Below are 13,003 nucleotides of genomic sequence, written 5' to 3'. Positions count from 1 at the left end.
GCAACGTTTTTTAAAATGGCCGTGTCGGTGCGTTGCCAAAATGAAAATTAGCATTGCACTTGGCTTTTCTTCGTGTTGTAAAAGCTGTTTATATGAAAGTAACTAATGGTCCCCGTAAAGTTAAATCCGGCTGTTATCCTTTCCATGTCACCCGTTGCAGTGTAAGTGTAAATCACTCTGAATTTAGCAACTCGTCACCTATTTAATGGTCATGCTTGCATTACGAGAGCTGCGTTGCTGCAGAGCGAAGGTGCCCACTCGCTCATCATTATACTCTACAGCCCGATCACACGATAAGGGTGATACATCTAAGTACTAAAAGGAAGTTTATTTCATAACAGTACCCTAACCCTAAAGCTAAGGTTCGTGGGGTATTAGGGTCAGGTTGTAAGTTAGGAGTTTCGCAAGCAGCTCTACCCTGTGTGAGCCACGCTGTGGGATCCTTTTATCTGCAGCTATCTACACTCTTGCGTTGCTACAGTTTCAAGGCGGTGCATTGACCTGTTAGACAACACTACTGATTTGAACCAGGAAGTACGATCATACAGAAACATTTCCGCGTTTATCTCGGAACCGAAACACAAAGTTCGCCGATGAATTGAGGTAAGCAGCACGTTGACGTGTATCTGATGCAACTGTAAAAATAAAATACATGCTAATTTTACTGTAGCCTGAACTGTGCTGTATATCGTGTGAAACTGAAGGTACTGTTACATTTTCTGTTCTGGCTATTACAACATGGGATGTTGAGTGCTGCTCCCCGTGAAAAGAAAGATATACTGTCTAGGTAAACGGTAGGTTTTTGAAACTGTGAACTTAAACTTGTGCTTGTGTTGGATTTTTAATATGGTAAATTGCTTTATTATTCACCTCTTTTAAACGGCGCCAATGGAGATAAGCGTCACATTGCGAGCGATTGGAGAACAGGTAGTCTTGCTCTGCAGCGTCTCGATGTGTTCCTGCGTACACACACACACGCATACTGTGCTTTTTTATTAGTTGGCTTATCCTTTCTGGAGACTAGCCTACACACACATGATCTATGAACAGTATTTTATACATTATCCGCAATTTTTCGTTGTGGTCCCCAAAACCAAACACGTCCTTGACTTCACTCAGACGAGTTCAAACACATCAACCCGCACTGTCATTATTATTTTGCTCCTTCTTTTACAAGTGTAAATGTTAGAAAGTGGCACATCCTCAAAAAGCGATACGCATGCCAAATTATGACCCGTGTAAAATCTAGTGAGTGTTTTGTAGCTGTGCATAAGTCGTACATGCTTACTTAACCCTTTCAGGACCAAGCACTTTTCAGTGGGATAATCCCTCAGCACCAGGCATTTTTTAGCTGTAGTTGACTCTTCATATAGAAATTCACTTAAAAATCCATTTTTGTACAGTAGCAGCTTGGAAATGGCGTCCTTTCTTTCTTGCTTTTTGTTTCTCGCTCTAGGATGTCAGAAAACAGTTCAGAAGGCAGGACTGTGGAGGTGTCTGGGATCCCTAATGAAGTTGAGGATGAATTTTTGGGGTTGTTTTTCGAAAACAAGCGCCGGTCCGGGGGAGGCGCCCTTGCCTCGCTCTGCAGGCAAGGCAGCCACGCCATTCTGATCTTTGAGGATGCTGAAGGTAAGACAGCTCTACCAGGACTTCGAAAATAACAGGACCTTGGATGACTATACATGAAGGATGCTATATTAGTCAAATTGGCGTAGTATTTGATTGGGCTCCCTGTGTGGCTCACCTGGTCAAAGCACAGCTGCGTGGTGTGCAGGGTGAGTCATACAGTGAGGGAAGCGCAAGTTTGTGTCCTGGCTGTGCAAAGTCGGTGGTCTTTGCTGGGGATTCCAAAGGGAGCGTAACATTGGCTCTGGCACTCCCATAGGTTAGGGAGGCGAAACCAGCAGGGACTGTTTCTCCTCATCGTGCTACAGCGGACCCAGGTACCTAGTGAGCTCAAAGTTTAAAAATAAATAAATAAAGATATTGCCCTTGTCACCCCCCCCCCCCCCCCCTCCATAGAAAAACATGTCAATTCAGTTTGATCCCTATTCTGTATAACCCTTGTCTCTTGACAGTTGCGAAGAGAGTGTTGTCCAAAGGGACACACGTGCTAAACAACGCTAAGCTTACCGTTCGGAAGCCAACCCCAAAGGACCCTGGGAAGGTGCTGCTTCGTGGGATGAATGCCAGCACAGCCAAAGAAATAGTGGAGCTCTTTGTGGAAAATGTCACAAAGCTAGACAGCACGGGGTACCTAATGTACCCCAGCCCAAGAGGAGACACGGTTCTCGTGCAGTTTCACAAGCCTCTTTCAGAACAAGGTATGCCTGAGCTCATGAACCATCAGTACATGCACTATAACTGAAATGCAGGGACGCAGTGCCCCTTACATTATGCTGCTGGATATGCAAGCGTTTTTTTTTGTTTCGGTATAAAATACAAAAAAAAAATGTTTCCATTGGTTGTGCAGTTGCTATCTACACACTTAATCTGGTGAATAATACAAAGATACAGCACTGTAATGTAACACTTTCAGCACTAAGTGGACTCCACACTATGAGTAATACAATGGTCTGCCTGTGTACAGAAATGTAGAAATGAAAGTGTTAAGGATTAATAGTGTGGTGCCAGCCATCCACACCCAGTTTTAATAATGTATTTATTTTTGTGGTTGGGGGTGGTGGTGTGAATCACAGAGTTTAGGAGGTTGGCAGACAAGGTAAGGGGGCGTCTTCTTGATGGAGCCAGGATTGAAGCTGAGCAGATTGAGAGGACCGATTCTGTCATTGTGGAAGGTCTGCGCTCCACCACAACCGAGGACATGCTGGCACTCTACTTTGAAAACAAGCGCGGAGGAGGAGAAGAGGTGGGGGACGTTACAGTGTTAGCGGACGGCATGGCCAGGGTTACCTTTGAAGACTGGGAAGGTAAGATTCCACGTAGGAGCATTGTATCTATTATTGAACCTTTTCATTTTCTGTCTAACTAAAGGAATTCATAGTTACGTATTTCTGCTCGGCATTTATTACAGCTGTGGACCGTATTCTTCAGCGGTCCCATAAGCTGGATGGGAGGGATTTGTCACTCCGGCCCTATTTCGACTTCCTTCTGCCTGGACAAAGTCCACTATCTCCCAGCATTCTAAATGGTACAGAGGAGGTTCACGCGGATAGCGCAGGACACACTGATAGCACAGGAGATCTGTATACAGACACTCTGGGATGCGACACTACTAGGGAGGATCTCACTGACAGTACCAGGGAGATGTACCCTGACAGCCCCAAGGTTTACTTCAGCAATATCTTGCTCCATGACCCAGTGAAACTCAATCTGTTGCAGTGCAGCCACTTCCTGCAGGAGCTCCAGCAGGGTCACCAGGACTTTGGCATCCAGATTGTGGGTAATGGGGTTACAATAAGTGGACCCAACCAACTTACGTCTGAACAGCTGAAACAACGCATCCTGGAAGTGTTAAGCGGCATTGCCCAGGCTCACCTGCCCTTTAGCACTGAAAAGGCCTTGTTTCTTTCTCAGTCGGAAGTGCAAGAGAGTCTGCAGAAGAGCCTGGAACAGGAAGGGATGTTGGCCACCTACACTGTGTCAGATTGTGCAGTCACCGTCACGGCACTCACCATCGGCATGGTCAAGCAGGCCTCAAGCCTGCTCAAGTCCTTGGTTTGCGACTTCTCCATACCCATTGCCGCAGAGTATGAGTGCATGCTCTTCTCAGACGAGTGGACTAAGTTCTTGACTTCTTTGAGTCTTTGCTCTGCCAGGGTGTCGGACCGCGGAGATGAGATTAATGTAGTAACCTTAAGAGGGCAGGAGGAGGAAACCCGAAGCAAGATCGAGTTTTTTCTTAGCAACCCCGTTCAGCAGGAGTCTGTGATCACTATGGAGCCTGGTATGCTGAGATATCTACAGACTCACTACCACATGCTTCTGGCAGACATGAACCAAGTCACCATGTTCCCATTAGATGGAGAGGACATCACAGGATTGAGAGTATGTGTCTGCAAGGTCTAGTATGAAAAGTTACAAAGGGTGGAAGGTTAGGCTGAAGATCAGATATACTGTAAGGGCTGAGTATATATTGGATGTATTAGTGTGTTTACACTAGGTAATTATTGCTAACAGTAATTGCTAGCGATTTAATTGCTAGCAACTTGATGGCTATTCAGCATGGCACTGACAAATACAATACATTTATATTGGGTATTTAGATAATATACTAAATATATGGTTTCATGTTACATATAGTGGAGTTGCATTTCAAATTGATGACATAGGCAAAGGATAAAATCCTTTGTGGCTCCCCAATCTCATCTAGATATTTTGTGTGGTGTGGTGTACTACTGTTTCAGAATTCGTTAGGCATTAGTATAATTCAGTACAACATAACATTTGCCCTAAGTGTGACACAAAATCTTTTGATCTATGTTATAAATAATTAAATAAATACATAAATCCCAAAGTGATATAAAAATAACCAGTACTACTGTAACTTTATTGGAATATTGCAGCATTTTTTTTTTCTTGCTTAATCGAGATTACCTCAACAAGGAAATGTCCAGTTAGCAAAATAATTAATCAACTAAGTTTTAATTAAAGTATTATTTTTCTTTTCCACTTTATATTTGCAATAACCGTACAATGGCTTTATCAAACATAATTTGTACAAACCACAATAACAAACCAGATAACTAGCTGCTGTGTTGAATTTTAATGCAAGTTCAGAATATAATATTTCCTTCTTGCCCTTTTTAAAATAATCAGTCCCAAAGAAAAACTTTGCTTTAAAAAAAATCAATTAATAAAGCTCCCTCTTCCAGATTCCACTTCACTTCCCTTTGGGCAGTGCCATCTTGGAATGGCAAGTACAATAATGTCACATGTAGAAACATTGCTGCCAGTATTGCTCCAGGGTCAGAGAATGCAATCAGTCTTGCTTTCTGTGTTACACTAGGCAATTTGCCAACAGTAATTGCTAGCAATAATTGCCAAGTGTAAACCCACCCTAAGCCATTTTTACATGTAAACTGTGAAGTGTTTTAGCTGAAGTGAAGGTACCTACTTAGGTCTGACCATGTGATCTAACGGAACCTTTGTCACATGGAAAGAGGTACATTGTATTAGATTTCTAATTATTTTTGTTGTCTATAAATTGATGACGAGTTTATATATAATTTTTATTTTTTAACAGCTACATGGGCAAGCTAACGCCTGCCAGGCTGTGGATGAGCTGCTTCGCAATGTGGTGGCCTCAGTTCACACCAGAACCATAACCCTGCAGCGCCCCGGGGTCGCGCGCTTCCTTGTGGAGGAGCAGGGGACCGGCATCCTGAACCAGATCCAGACCAAATTCGAAGTCGTCATCAGCCTGGAGAGAGTGCACTGGGTACCGCTGCAGTCAGAGGTAGGGCCTGGGAGGATCCAGTGAATGTGTGGGATACAGATGGAGAACAGCTACCCTTCACTGTGTTTAGATGTTCTCTGTAAAGAAGCTAACTATACAGACTGTAGTATAAATGTGTTGTGAATAATCTCCTAGAGCATATTGATTTTAGTCCTTTGGTCAACCAAATTGCCTGCCACTGTTAAGAACAGGGGCAGATGCTGAACAAATGTAATGTGCATGGCTTCCAATGTTTTATTAAGACTTTTGGAGTGTGACATGCAGTACATCTCCATGTCTGCTTACCATACTGTGATGAAACAGTTAGGGTATAATCCTCCTGTCCTGCTAACTAATGTTAATGTGCTTTGTTTTTTCATCAGAATATATTTGAGGATGCAAAGAAGTTCACACCACCACTGAGCTTTGAAAGACACCCCTCTGCAGACACAGAGTCCTTGACAAACGCTGATGAACAAGCCTCGGCAGGCCTGAGACATGACCTCAGCAGGCCTGAAACAGGTACATGTAAACAGTAACCCATTTCCAAGTAGATGCAAAGTCAGTCACTGGTCAGGTGGACATTGGTACTGACACTGCCTCAGGGGCATTGGTGCACAGCTTTTAAGATTCAGTACACTTTTGTACTATACAGAATGCATTTTACTGGCTCAGTGTGCACAAGTGATCTGAAGTCACAAATATACTGTGCTGCAACTGTTAATTTCTGAATTTAATCTAGTTCTGTTGTATTGCTGGTAAGCCTGAGCTTGAACTAGGAGGTGCAGAATATTGTCTGCCCATTCAGAGTTAGGAGAGCAGGCTACAGCTGGTTACTGACGATGCGCACAGTCATTATTTTAAGTTTAAAATGACATTTCACTTAAATTGATAACATAAATTGCACACAGTATGTGACAAATGTGGTTAGGTGTAGTCCAGTGGAAAACTTTTGTGTTGCATACAACAGCAGTTAATCATCTTTGTAATTCTGAAGTGCTGCATTTAATTGATATTATTTGTTTTTAATTCACAAAACAGAGTAAATATGAACAAATCTAAATCTGTTGTGGCTGCTGCACCCTCTGAGTGCTTGTCACAGACTTTGTCACAGAATATGTGTGAATATTTTGGTTCTTCACTTTTTTTTTTTTGTAACATTAATTCTCTCCTTTCTGGCACATTTACTGTAGGTCACATCCTATAATATATTTTTTCTTTTGAAATATATGCACCTTCCAAATTGAAATATAACTGCTTTGGCCCCTGGGTCCACAAATGTAGACAAACTTGTGTGTTAAGTATATAAAGTGAGTTAAGTGTATACTGTTACGTAATGTATACATGTAGGGACTGTAGGGGCTGTTATACATGCAAACGATCTTCAGCAGTAGAAAAGGTGGACCAGTGATAACACGACTTTAAGAACTACAATATTGTTGTTTGCAGTTTTTTTGGAGGAGGCCAAGAAGCTTATCTCCGTTATCAAAAAGGATGAGCATGAACTTCCCGATACAGCAACCAGTGCTCCCAGTACAGCGGCGGCAGGGACCAGCATGGATGAAGACCTCTACACTGACCAGCTGCTCAGCTCTTTGGACAACGAAGACAACCTGGCAGAAATGGAGGAGACCCCGGGGATAACGACGGAAGGAGAAAGCGAAGGGGCTGAGGGGGAGTATCCAGAACTGAACTATGACAAGCAGCTTTCCATGGAGTCCTTACAAGTGGATGGCGTCCTTGAGGAAGATGCCCAGCTTTCCTTGGCCATCCAGTTCTCAATGGAGAACAACAGCGACCCAATGGACCGGGAGGATGAACTGCAGAAAGTTCTGGAGCTCTCCAGGAGGATGGCAGGGCAGGGCAGAACCTCTGGCACGTCAGAGCTGGATCAAGCCCTTGGGCTTTCCATTCAGGATGCCATCAAGGCTGCCCACACAGCCCAGATTTTGGTGTATGCAGGCTACAACATGGATCTTATCAGGGTAGATATTGCTTTAGGGAAGAAGACTGAGCTGAAACAGTGCAAGGAGACAATTGAGAGCAAGTGCCTAAAGAATTTATCTGAGCACCACAGAAGTTGCGTGGACCTGATCCAGAGGAAGCATGCAGTAGACATCACCATTCAGGGGACCACGGCCACAGTGCAGGGGTTCAAGGAGTATGTTTCAGAGGCAGTCCTCGACATGAACAAGCTTGTCAACTACATTTCTGCCACGGTGCCAGACCGTGATATTTTGCGAAGTGTCCAGTGGGTTTGGTACAAGGAGCCGTCAAATGCCGTCCCTTATCCTCCCAAAGCCACTATTTATATAGAGCACGCCTGGAAACAGAAACAGAAGAAGATCGATATTGTGTTTGATAAGCAGCCATGCATCATCAGCTTTGAGAAGATGGAGGAGTATAACATTGCCTCAGGGAAGACGCTGCCCATTGCGAGGAAGCAGCTGAGCAGCATGGACATTTACAGTGATGTAACAGGTGTGTATCTCTAATGAATTACAGAACGATGAAAAGCCTGCTGTGGCTCCATCAGCAGTTCACTTCATTTCAGTTTTAAACACGTCTCTCTGGAAGTGTATTGGTTTTTGAACATATGTGAGCAACTTGTTTGTAAAGTTTGTGAAGTATAAGAACTCTGAGGTGTTGGAACTATATAGATAATCCAAATCTCAGTCTACAGTACTAACATTCCTGGTGTGAGGGGGTCAGTATTTGTGTGTAAAGATACCTTGACCTACTGTGTTAAAAGGTGTGGTAAGAGTAGTCCTGGTATAAATACAAACCTCTGGCACTCTGCCCTGTATCAAGGTCAAAGAGTTGCAGTGTTGCATGGATGGGACACTCATTCTCATACTAAGTATATTATTTTTTCTTCCCACAAGGGTCCATATTCATGAAACTAAGCTTGTGTTTTAAAAATATACTGAATGTTAAACTTTCTTAAACTAAAAAAAATTGAAAATTGCTTAAATAGTCCCTAAGATGCTAGTGAAGTACCTGAGATTGTTATTTTATACAATTCCCCTCTATTCGTTCTTGTTTCCTTTACAGAAGTAGAGGATTTTACTGCTCTGTCCAGCATGCCTGAGATAACTAGAGTGAATGAGGCAACAGATGAGTTCCGGGATGTGGTTCGAGCATTCTATGATTCTATCAATGAGTTCCATAATAAAATACGCATCGTCAAGGTATGCATTATGGTGATTTTGTCTGAATTTGCTTAGTTTAAACTTTCATTGGTTTGGATTTAAACAGCAGTTTATCTGCACTTAATCTAGTAATTAATTATCATTGTGTTCCACAGTTTGTCTGAACTTTTACATTCCAGCTGTCAAAATAGCCACTGGCAGGTGCCTCTCCTGCCCCATTACGCTGAAACAATCTTCCCTCTGAATTAAGGACAAGCAAGCACTGAGATGTATTGCTGTTCATCTGTTAAGACTGTTGGCTTGCTAATGAAGTCATACGTGTTTTCTTAAATGACTTTATCTTAATTACTGAAGCACTGATGAGGTTTTGTTTAATTGTAGGTTGAGAAGATGGTGAATAGCCTGCTGTACAATCAGTACAAGCTGAAGAAAGCCAGCATGCTGCAGACTTGCACCCAGGCTGACGTGGAGAGGACTCTGTACCACGGCACCAGTGAAACTGGCATGAGAGAGATCTGTTTGCATGGCTTCAACAGGAGCTTTTGTGGAAAGAACGGTAAATGTCATAAAGAAAACTGCATAGAAGGGTGTTTTGTCTAACATGGCAAATCACTTCAATATAAACTTGATCTATATAGTCGCAGACAAAAGTATTTGTTAGAATTAGAAATTAAGTAGCTGCTTTCATTGTGGTTTTTCTCTTTTTTAAAATTTTTTATAAACTGCCCAAATACTTTTGTCTGTGACTGTGTGTGTGTGAAAAATATTGGCACCCTACACTTACAGCATAATTCAAGGTAACAGTTAAGGACAAGATTTTACTAAACCTTAACCACTTTTTATTAAAACAAAAACCAAAATACACAATCTTTAGTAATTTAATAAATACTCTATCAAAAAACTAACTTTTCATTAAAAGTATTAGTTTATGACAAAAGTACTGCCTCCCCTGCTTTTGTATTTTGTGTGTCCTTGTGGCAAAGTGCCCGCCCCTGTGTGTATTTTCTGTTATATGTTGTGTGTTAATGTTGGTGTATAGTCATTGGTACACAGGATATAAACGGGTCTATGTAACACAAGTGTTTAAAATGTATATTTGTATTTTGTCACGAGGACTGCACAGCACTTCACGTGCAAGTAAAACATAATAATATGTGAGCACGGGGAACTGCATTTTATTAATTCACGTGCAGTTGTACCGCGACTCCAATTGAATGATTGATTAGGAATCGAGTCTCGGTACAGCTGCATAAAAGCTGCATGTTTTCACCCACTCGGGGTTGTGTGTTCGGTGAGTGGAGAACGGATTGGAGACGGAGGCAATTGTGATAAGTAATAAGTAAAATAGAAGCTCACCGTGTTTTGTTTCGTGTTAGTCCATTTTGTTTATCATTTTGTTTTGCCGACGAGCGCCGTGTCCTGTGTTTTTGTTTGTTGTTTTATTTACTATCTGTGCATTCATTAAATGCTGAGCGAGACCATTCAGAGTTGACTTAGCCGTATGCTTTGAGTCGTTGTTGTGTTGGAAGATAAACTGTCTGCCAATCAGCCTACGAGCAGATGGCATCCTTGTACTGTGTAGAATGTTTTGATAAACATGGCTCCATTCATTCGATCTTCAATCACATGAAAGTCTCCAGCCCCTGAACCTCTAAAACACCCCCTTATCATGATCGAACCACCACACTTTGCATTTTTCTTCTCCAAACATACTGTAAGTTCCTTTTGGGGAAAATTATATTTTAGTCTCATTGTACCAAATTTTAGACGGTTTGATTTTTATGGTTTGCAGCGAGGTCTATGTGCATACAGCTCTACTGTGTTTGGGTGCCTTTGTACAGTCCTTTTTAGGGCTGTGTTCGAAAGTTTGTTCTCTAGCCAGGAATTTGAAGGTAGTTTTAACCCTTCGAAGGTTCGTCAGGTGGCATTCACGCACTGCATTATTTTTTTTTCTCTCTGTTAACAGAAACCGTTTGCCAATGTGTGAACTACTATAAGTCGCATTAAGTGCCATTTACATGCAAAAGTTGGAACTTTTGATTTTGTATAATGCGTATTACACAAACAAAAGTTGTATTAAAATCCACTACCAAATCACTATATGTAGCAGCTCTATATGGTGCCGCTGCCATGTATGGAGTAGGGTTTAGTATTCAAAGCACTGGGGGGGTACCTATAGCGGTTGTAAAATATGTACTGAATAACTAGTGTGCAAGACAGTGTAAGAGAAAGTGCTATGGTACAATATGTTTGAAACATACAAAATATGCTAACACTAATAGTTCATTTGTCTGCCCCTCCCCCCTCCAGCTCCTGTTATCCAGAGGAAAACCTTTAATTTTTTCATTTGCCATCTTGACAGCAAAGTGTTGTATAGCGTAAGCTGTATTGAAAAAAATTTGTTGAAACCCCTCTGCTGTTTAGGAATTTTTTGTTAAATGCCCAGACGACGAAAAAAATAGTTGAATGCAAACTGTGCAAGCAACTGTTGATGCATCATCAAGTCACAACCGATCCCTGGAGTCACTTGACAAGCATCAGTTATTATTATTATTATTATTATTATTTATTATTATTATTATTATTATTATTACCAATAATAACAGTAGTAGTAGTATTTATTTTTAGTAGTAGTAAAATATGTCTGATTGATAACCTGCTTGGAGCAGTGAGTGTTAAACAAAGTTTTCTTTTGCCTAAATCAGCTGCAGTTGGTGCTGCTGCAGTGCAAGCTTACTGTATATATCGCAAGCAGCATCAATTACGTGTGATAAAAACACTGTTCTGTATAATGTATTTTTAAACTACATGTGAATGTTGTGTTCCATTTATATGGATTACATAGAAAATAATAGGATTTTAATCCAATACAAACAAGTAGCTGTGGTGACGTCACCAGTAAATTATCCAAGTTAGTACCATCGAAGGTTTCGAACCTTCCTTCAGTAATGTGTTCCGAACCTTCAAAGGTCAAAGTGCACCTATCGTTGCAGCCCTAGTGCTTTTGTGCACTATTGTGCCTGATGCCTCTGTCTTTAAGTCCTTTTTTCTTGAATTGTCTTCTTTTGTTTTTCTTTCCAGCCACAGTGTATGGACAAGGAGTCTACTTTGCTGTGGAATCGGCCTTGTCTGTGCAGGACCAGTACTCCCCTCCCAGTGAAGAAGGATACAAGTATGTGTTTGTGGTGAAGGTGCTGACTGGGGAATACACCAAAGGGAAACACGAAATGAAGACAGCTCCGCTGAAAGAAAACTCCCGCATCCCGCTGCGATACCACAGTGTGGTGGACCGCACAGACTCGCCAGAGATCTTTGTGATCTTCAATGACACCCAGGCCTATCCCGAGTACCTTATTACCTGCCAAAAGGTTTAGGGCTAAAACCACTGTAGTTTTGGAGAGTGAAGATCATGAGATAAATAAATAAAATTCTGGCATCAATTAGTAAAATAATGTCTAACATTGGGAACCCTATTCTACTTATACAGTTCCAGTTTACTTCAGCTCAGAGTGGTAAGAAGCTTCTAAGCACTGATTATAATCAGACAGGCAGTATTTTTATCCTTCCATGCCAAATACAGCTTCAGGACATTTAAACACAGTCTTGCATGATTGAGGCTTAGGAATCCACTGGTAGTGCTATAGCCTTCACGAAGAGCCCAATATGCTGTATTAAATAACCTGTTTGTGTGTGCAATTCAAACACAGGCTCCCTTGAGAAAGATATGTACAACATATCGAAACGTTGGGCAGCTGGCTCTTTGAGCTAAATAAATAAATACATATGTCTTCGGCATGGCGCCATGCACACTGTCCGAATATCCTGCAGTGGATTGTTACTATCTGTCTGGCAGACCAGAGTACCTGTTTTAAGGAGCAGCAGGGACTTCCCTTTCACCCGTCGGTGAAATATCACAGTAAGCCCTTAAGGAAAACTTAACCAACTTCTTCAAGAACTGCAACCTTCAAGGGTACTTTTCTGGGGGCATATATCAATTGAATATGTGGTTAAAAACAGAACTACTGCTCCAAAAAATCTATGTATCCATCGAAATATATATATATATATATATATATATATATACAGTATCTGTCTCTATACACTGTGTGTATGTATGTATGTATACAGTCAGCACTTACATTCCAACCCTATAAAATTTAGACTTGATTAATGTTTTAAAAGAGTGTGATGCATATCTGATTATTTGATTTTGGCCTGTTCCAATCCTTGTCTGGGAACACGAAAAAGATGCAATGTCAAAAATACATTGCTGAAAGGACTGTGTTTTAAAATAAGTAGGCTTCCATTTAGATGTACTGTATTGGTTTGTTGGTACAGTACTACATTTTAATTCAGAATGGTATTGATTCTGAAAATAAAACTTGTCAAAAGACGACACATGCGCTGTAATATAGTACATACTTTCAAATCTGGTACGTATTCTAGCAGT

General features: G+C 41.4%; 1 protein-coding gene across 3 annotated transcripts; it reads left to right on the top strand.

Annotated features, from left to right (window-relative positions):
• The first annotated feature begins 510 nt into the window (after nucleotides 1–510).
• Nucleotides 511–12,627, top strand: LOC121313691 (protein mono-ADP-ribosyltransferase PARP10-like). 3 transcript variants are annotated; one of them, XM_041246484.1, is made up of 11 exons: nucleotides 511–603; nucleotides 1,457–1,632; nucleotides 2,082–2,327; nucleotides 2,703–2,933; nucleotides 3,038–4,011; nucleotides 5,210–5,422; nucleotides 5,785–5,923; nucleotides 6,851–7,882; nucleotides 8,456–8,592; nucleotides 8,935–9,109; nucleotides 11,635–12,627. In XM_041246484.1, exons 2-11 carry the CDS (start codon nucleotides 1,458–1,460, stop codon nucleotides 11,925–11,927), a joined length of 3,615 nt encoding a protein of 1,204 aa, XP_041102418.1. In that variant the 5' UTR covers nucleotides 511–603; nucleotide 1,457; the 3' UTR covers nucleotides 11,928–12,627. The 3 variants fall into 3 exon arrangements, with proteins under 3 accessions (XP_041102418.1, XP_041102422.1, XP_041102419.1); XM_041246488.1 differs by lacking the exon at nucleotides 511–603 and adding an exon at nucleotides 645–704; XM_041246485.1 differs by lacking the exon at nucleotides 511–603 and adding an exon at nucleotides 712–794.
• The last annotated feature ends 376 nt before the right edge of the window (nucleotides 12,628–13,003 follow it).

This window comes from Polyodon spathula, chromosome 3, assembly GCF_017654505.1.
Source record: "Polyodon spathula isolate WHYD16114869_AA chromosome 3, ASM1765450v1, whole genome shotgun sequence".
NCBI classification, from domain to species: domain Eukaryota; kingdom Metazoa; phylum Chordata; class Actinopteri; order Acipenseriformes; family Polyodontidae; genus Polyodon; species Polyodon spathula.
This window is presented reverse-complemented; position numbering and strand designations above follow the sequence as displayed.